The sequence below is a fragment of the Patagioenas fasciata genome, chromosome 16, assembly GCF_037038585.1.
Source record: "Patagioenas fasciata isolate bPatFas1 chromosome 16, bPatFas1.hap1, whole genome shotgun sequence".
Taxonomy (NCBI): Eukaryota; Metazoa; Chordata; class Aves; order Columbiformes; family Columbidae; genus Patagioenas; species Patagioenas fasciata.
The window spans coordinates 15,047,996-15,055,515 of record NC_092535.1 but is presented as its reverse complement, the minus strand read 5'-3'; the positions used below and the strand labels follow the sequence as shown (position 1 = coordinate 15,055,515).

Below are 7,520 nucleotides of genomic sequence, written 5' to 3'. Positions count from 1 at the left end.
CAGGGGGTGCCTGCGCTGGGGTTCGCTCCTCCTGCCTCTGCCGAGCCCCCCGAGCCCGGCTGTCCCAGGGCCCAGCTCACCCGACCATGGGACAGCAGCCCCGGGTGTCCCTCCCGGAGCGAGGGGCTTGTGCCACCACGTCCCCAGGGGAGGTGTTGGCAGTTGCTACAGCCATTGCAACAGTTGTGTTGCAAAGAGCAACAAAAGCACGAGCTGCTTGTTGATCCCAAAACAAGGGCTCCCCACGGCCTCAGGGTTCCCCGCTTGGGGATCCAGAGCCTGGACCAGGCGGCAGTCGGGGTGCAACGGAGGTGACAGTCACCAGATACCCCGCACCTGGCTGGAGGGGACGCCAGCCCACCCATCCTGGCCCCTGCAGGACCTGGCTCTGCAGGGGGCACGTCCTGGTCCCCCATGTGCCGGGGCAGGCTGCCAGCACCCCCCCTCACCCTGGCACACCCCGGCGACCAGGGAGGGACCAGCGCGGGTGAACATTAACCCGGGACGGTGTCAAGGGCTCCCTGGCAGTGCAGCTCCCAGCACCTGCACACCTGCAATGAGGGGGCTCCGTGCCCGCTACCACCTCCTGGTAGGTCCAGCGTGACGCGGTGGGCGCTGGGAGCAAGCCCTGGGGCACCGGCTGGGCTGGACGCATCTGGCCGGACAGACAGGGCTGCGCTGGGGCGAGCGAGGGGCTGGGCGGTGCGGGGGGTGATGGGCGCAGTCAGGACTTGTCCGTTAGCCCTGCTGTCCCCTGAGGATTCAAGCACCCCCGGGACAGATCTCCTGCTGCCTTGGGTTGCTCTTGTCTGTCCCCTCGGGGTGTTTTCTGCCTGTTCCCCACCAGTAGCAAGGAAACGCTGCCCAGCTGCCCTTGGGCAGCGGCTGCACCCTGAGACACTTGTCACCAGCTGCCACCAGGACCAAGGCACATCCCTGTCCCCACACACACTGCAGCCCAGCCCTGGGCTCATGACTGGGGTTGAGCTGAGCTTGTGGAAGCCTCACCTGCCTCCTCTTCCTCTCTGCCTCCTCCTTGGGGTGCCCCACACCCTTGTGACTTCCGTATACAGCGGGGTCATGGCCTGACGGGGCGCCATGGCACAGCAGGGCTGCCACGAATGGCAGGGAGCTGAGCGGCAGGCTCAGCCAAGCACCCATCACTGTGGCCTCTGGTCCCCTTTGCCCAGCCCCTGCATGTGCGGGTTTGGGGATGCTGCTCCCTCGGGACTCTCACCTGCACCTGTCCCCAGCCTGACCAGGACGAGGAGCTGCCCGAGGGACGTGGGGACCCAGCTGGAGAGGAGCAGCCGGGCTGGGAGGGAGCCCCAACAGCCCCCGCGCTGGAGGAGCCGTGCAGGCTGGTGCTGAGCGCACCAAGCAGCATCCTGCGGGACAGCGAGATCCAGGAGGTGAGGGACCCTCCCGCCAGTACGGAGACCCCCACCCTCGCCGTCGCCGCCTCCACGCCATGTAGCCGTGGCCACGGTCTTCCCAGGACCTGGACCAGTGAGAGGCCAGATGGATGAAATCCACACGTCCTTGGGGACAGCCACCTCAGCAGCGCTGCTTGCGGGGGGGATGACAGAGGAGGGGAGGATGTTTGAGGAGACATTTCAGAAGGGTTGTCAGAGTGAAGATGCTTGAGGGGGCATCCTGGGAGGCTGCTGGGGAGCTGGGAGCATGAGGAGACCCCTGAGGAGGTCAGGGGAAGGATGCTTGGGGACACATTTCAGGAAGATGCTCAGGTAGCAGGAGGTCTCTTGAGAAGACGCTTTGCTGGGAGGGTGCTCATGGAGATCTCTTGGGAGGCTGCTCTGGGCTGGGCAGGATGCTGAGGAGCAGCCCTGCTGAGCCCCCTGTGCCCCAGCTGGGCCCCCACCTGCCCCCCCGGCTGACGCAGCAGCCCTGGCACCTGCTGTACTGCACCGGCCGGGACGGCTTCAGCCTGCGGAGCCTGTACCGCTGCGGGGGCCGCCCGGGCTCCCCGGCCCTGCTGCTCATCAGGGACACAGAGGCGCAGGTACGGCCGGGCCCTCCCCAGCACAGCTGCCCATGGGGACAGCAAACCTGGTGTCACCCGAGGCCTGGTCACGTCCTCACTGCTGCTGGCAGGATGGGGGATACGTTCCAGCACGGGGGAGCCCCACTGAGCACCACAGCATAGGACACCCCCCACTGTCTGTTCACCCCCAGGCCTTCGGTGCCTTCTCTGCCACCACCTTTCGCTGCAGCAATGGCTTCTACGGGACAGGAGAGACCTTCCTCTTCTCCTTCTCCCCAGAGCTGAAGGTGGGGGCCACAAGCTGCAACCATGGGGTGTCATGGGCTGTTGGGGAGGCTGGGGATGCCCCTGGGACCCGGTCACACCAGGGGGTCCCCAAGGTGCTGGGGAGGGGTCTGGGGCGATGGTGTGCGGGACATGACCATACTTGGCCAGATGTGGGTGAAGCAAAGGGACCCTGCTGGGGCCTATGTAGCCCTGGGTCGGGGCAGGGGGCAAACCCGAGCCAGCCGTGCAGGGAGAGGGGCCCAGGGGAGGGGACCCTCTGAATGCCAGGGTGGTCACAGCCCCGTGTCAGTGGGACATGGAGGCAGCTCCATGTCCACCTGCACCAGTGGGGTTTCTGTGTGTGGCAGGGCTGGTGGCATCGGTGCGCGATGCTGCCGGGGCATCAGTGGGTGGCAGCCGCCCCCTGGGAGTACGGGCCAGCACCAGGACAGTGCCCACAGGCTCAGCCGGGTCTTCCTCTGGAGAAGCAGGACACAGCAGGGATGGGCAGAGCTGCCTTTGCTCAGCAGCCCCCAGCTGTCCCTTGCAGGATGGTGGCAGCGATGGAGACGCTGCGCCCAGCCCATGGTCCCAGCCAGCTGCTCTCCCACGCAGGTGTTCAGGTGGACGGGCAGGAACAATTTCTTCCTGAAAGGGGATGCAGACCTGCTGATGCTCGGTGGGGGCAGGTAGGAGCCGCGCTGGCAGCTTTGGAAGCCCAGGGAGTCCCCAGCCCTGACGGCTCTTGGGGCCACGATGCGAGCCCAGGCTGCCCTGTGGAGCTGGGTCTGGGCACACACCGCTGGTTTGAAGCCAAAAGCACCAGTGGAGGTTGTCCAGCAGCACCGGCCATTCCAGCCATGACTCTGCCGCCTGCGGCTGGGTGACAGTGCTGGGGGCGGCTGCTTGTCATGCCCGTCCCCCTTTTGCCGGTGCCTGGTATCCTTGGCAGGAGGGCACCTGGGAGTGGGGACAGGGAGGTGGCTGGTCCCATGGGAGATCTGGGGACATCTCCAGGCTCGGAGGAGGCAGGAGAGGGGACCCTCAGCCCACTGTGCTGTTGGCACCTTCCCAGCGGTCGATTTGGGCTGTGGCTGGACGGGGACCTGCACCATGGGGGCAGCCACCCCTGCGAGACCTTTGACAACGAGACCCTCTCACCCCGGGAGCAGTTCTGCGTCCAGGACCTGGAGGTGTGGGGCCTGGCCTGACCCTGCAGCCCACATCTGGGACAAAGGTGGCATCGGGGGCTTTGGGATCGACGTCTGGTGCACAACCAGCACCCACTGACCCCCCAGGATGGTGCACAGCCTCGTCCCTGCCTCCCTCCACTCTGTCCCCACAATGTCCCCATTTCATGTGCCAACAGCTGGTGGGGGCAGTGTGATGGGGACAGGCTGCAGTGGGATCTCGGCCCCGCCACAGTGCTGCTGCCGCCATGCTGGTGTCCCCAGGGTGGCTGCAGGACTGGCCCACCCCCCATACCGAGCACCTGCCCACCGGACAAGCAGAGTCCCTGGGAGGAGGGTGCGCGGCAGGGCCGGCCCCGCGGGGTCCCCGGGTGGAGCAGCGCGATGCCGGCAGCACCGAGCGGGCACGGGCAGCCTCTGCCACAGCGCTGGTGCTGACGGGACATACGGTGGCTTCTCATCAATAAACAGGCACAGCTGCACTCCAGCATTGTCCTTGCCATGGGAACAAAAATGGCACAGCAAAGTTGTGCAAAGCAAGTGGTGGCGAGCAGGTCAGAGCGCCGGCCGTGCCCTGTTCCAGCCATGTGCCCTCACCAAGATCGGGGCAGCCCAAGGCGCTGCTCTGGGGTCTGTGGGGACCTGTCCCCCCCTCTGCCACAGTCCACACTCCCTGTCCATCCCGTCACCTCCCCAGGACGACGGCTTCCTCCTCGGGTGTCCAGGCTGCCATGGGCACCTCACCCACCCTGCTCCCCACAGGGAGGGGGCAACAGGAGCCCCCAGGCCCCTTTCCTCCCGCTGCCCCATGACCGGCTGCGTCTTCGCTGGCCAACTGTCACAGAGGGACCCCAAAAGCCAATTGAGGCAGGCGATAAGCTCCAAACAGACTTTATTTGAAACAGAGCTGTTTAACAGGAAAACAACTACAAACAGACTTTATCCAGAATTATTCAGCACTCTGACAACATAATGCAATGACTACTGGTTAGGAGTTAGTTACTACACAGCCAATTCAAACTCAAGGGAATCAGACCCCGAAACCCTAGAGCGATGATTCCAAAAGTGCATCTTCTCACTTGGTGCCAAAGTGAGGACTCTCAAGGGTACGCAGATCACTTACCGGGTCAGCAAGGTGTCTCAATCCCTGGGGAATGTTCCTTAGGTGGCCAGTCTGAGAATAAGAGTCTCCACCTGCAGATCTGCTGTGCCAAGGAGACCAACTCCAGTTTGGGTGTCTGGCAGCTCCATTGATATCTGAGTAGGATCTGAGCTTTGATCGCTACCAGGAGGGTTCAGAAGCTTCTGAGATTCTCCGCCAGGGCACCTCCTTGGCTGAGGCTCCCGTCTGTTGACCATTTTCCCACCCCTCCTGCTCCCCGAGCCCGGGGGAGGTGAACACCAGGAGTCACCATGGCCGGGCAGGGGGGACATGCTGGTCAGTACGGACCCAGGTGTGTACTTGAGGACAGGGACACTGGGGCACAAAAGGTGCTGAAGAGCCATCAGCTGGCCTATTGGAAACTCCAGATCTCTCCAGGGGTGCGCAGCTGCCACACTGGCGCAGCCCGGCCTCTCGGCCCTGGACACCAGGCAGCTCTGCTCCTTCTGTCCCAGCAGCAGGACCAGCTCCACTGGCGCGGTCCGAGGCAGGGGTGGGTGGCCCAGGGTTTCCACAGGAGGACAAGGGCCTGCCCAGTTTGGCTGCATTTGATTGATTTATTTTGGGAGCGCGGCTGGGCACTGAGCTGAAGCATCACCCGTTGTCAGCTCCTACCCTAAACCTGCAATTTGTGAAGCCTGGATCCCACTGAGCTGCTGGCTACATCACTTTACATGCACCCCCATCCTATGCCTTTCCGCGTTGAACCTCACCAGCCATTTCCCTGCTGATTCCATCTCACATAGCCCCTCGGAGATGCTCCATGGCCAGCTCCTCTCTCCTCGTCCTAACTGACTACTCATCCCCTTTCCAAAGTCATTTACTGAGCTGCCGAGCAGCCCAGCAATCACCCTCGGTTGCAGGAGCTGACCCGGTCCTTCTGCCCCCATTCGCCCACCCAGCCCAGCAGGTGCTCCCTCCTGCCCGCTCCCCTCTCCAAGGCAGAGGCCGCCCTGCCCATGGCACCCAGCAAAGGCCAGGGAGCCTGACGGTGTTGAAGGAGGTCAGGAGCTGCCGCCTCCTCCAGCTGCTCCAGCCCAGGACCCTCCTGCCCGGCCGCTGAGCCCCACATTCACCCAAGGGATGGAGCTGCCCACATCCCAGCCCTCTTACCCACCACAGCCCCCTCTGCTCCAGATGGTCCAGCCTAAAGTTTGCCTGTGAATGACACGTCCGCCCTGCCCTGTCCCAACTGATGGGATGAAGGATGAGTTAACTCTGAATGCCACACAGACCCTGATCAACAGGTGAGGTCAGGTGTGAGCTAACTCTGGGTATTTCTGTGCAGTAAGGTGGTGAATGACAGACAATCACTCCAGGGGTCCAATTCAATTATGAATTTACTGAAAGCACATGGCGGAATACAAATCACAGCAATTAGTGAGTTGGCAAAAGTATATTATAATATCACAAAACTTATCAATACATCGACTGCAAAAAGTCCTTCTAAAAACGGTGAATTGGCAACAATTAGTAACTATAACTTAAAAAGACTTTAACATCAGAACCTACAATGATGTTTTTATATGTTCAAGAAAAAGGAAGAGAGAGAGAAAGAAAACTAAGATATAAGAGAGAGACAGTAAGTGTCAGCAGTCCACAGGTGATCAGTCCAGCGACGATGTCCTATGGAGGTCACTATGGTGGTCACTTTGCAAAGCTCGGTCACGCTGCACAGCACATACACGCGACACCTGAGCCACGCGCGGGATCATTTTATAACCCAGCTCATTCACCTGTGGGCGGTTCATCTCCCCTCTTTGCTCGCTCTTCATGCAAATCAGGAAGAGTCTTCTGGAAATGGGTCTGGGGTCTTCAAACTAGGGGAAAGTTCACGGTACTGACCAGAAGTGAGCTGTTTTGCCCATCAGGGGTAGCTGTTGGTTCGTGGTTTCTTCTGATAATTGGTTGTCCACAGGTGGTTCAACTCTGTCATTCCAGTTATCACCCCAATTAGGCCATGGGGCCTCCACTGATTTAGGTATCTGACACCACAGCCAAACACAAAACCTTGGGAAAGATAAGAGATGTCTGCCTCCACAGCCATCCACCTAATCCTCCCAAAGTCACAAAACCTAGATGTTTCAAGCATAACATGGTCCTTTGTTCTGCTGAGGATGGGGGGAGCACTTCGAGGTTGTCACAGCCCCAGACACCCGATGTGGGGACCGCACAGCCACTGGCTCTCAGCAGTCGGCACTGGCCAGGGCTGCAAGCCCAGCTGCCAGCCCCAAACCCACCCACACCCGTCTGCAGCAGCGGGACAGTAACAGGACAGACAGAAGACAAGACAGATGGGGCACAGGGCTCAGGCAAACAAGGCACTGGCTGGCCCCATGTAACACACAAGCCTGTTACACCCTTTTTCAGCCACATATTCTCTCCTCCTCCGCTTGCAGCGTCCCACTGACCCCCTCCAATGTCCCAGACCCCAGGGTTACACCCCAACCAGCTGCAAAGTCCTGGTCACCTGTAGGTTCTTGAGGGCCCATCAATTAGTGGGATGGAGGTTTGTCCCTCTCTCTCTTTCTGTATCCCCCCAGATATGTCGCGTGCAAGCTGTTTTTGAGTATCTCCACGTATGGAGATTCCACCACCTCCCAGGGCAACTTGTGCTTGGTCACCCTCCCAGTGAAAAAGTGTTTCCTGATGTTCAGAGGGACTCTCCTGTGTTCTGGGCCTCTGGTCCTGTCCCTGGGCACCACTGGAAGGGCCTGGCTCTGTCCTGCCTGCACCCTCCCTCCACTGTCTCCGCACTGACGGGATCTCCCTGAGCCTGCTCTGCTCCAGTGAACAGTCCCGGCTCTCCCAGCCTCTCACAGCAGAGACGCTCCAGTCCCTGCATCATCTCCATGGCCCTTCACGGGACTCTCTCCAGTACGTCCCTGTCTCTCTT

The 7,520-nt window shown here is 61.2% G+C and overlaps 1 protein-coding gene across 1 annotated transcript; it reads left to right on the top strand.

Annotated features, from left to right (window-relative positions):
• Positions 1 to 488: 488 nt before the first annotated feature.
• On the top strand, positions 489 to 3,872 carry TLDC2 (TBC/LysM-associated domain containing 2). The gene is made up of 6 exons (XM_065850123.2): positions 489 to 589; positions 1,254 to 1,412; positions 1,871 to 2,023; positions 2,197 to 2,292; positions 2,888 to 2,961; positions 3,348 to 3,872. Exons 1-6 carry the CDS (start codon positions 557 to 559, stop codon positions 3,481 to 3,483), a joined length of 651 nt encoding a protein of 216 aa, XP_065706195.1. The 5' UTR covers positions 489 to 556; the 3' UTR covers positions 3,484 to 3,872.
• The last annotated feature ends 3,648 nt before the right edge of the window (positions 3,873 to 7,520 follow it).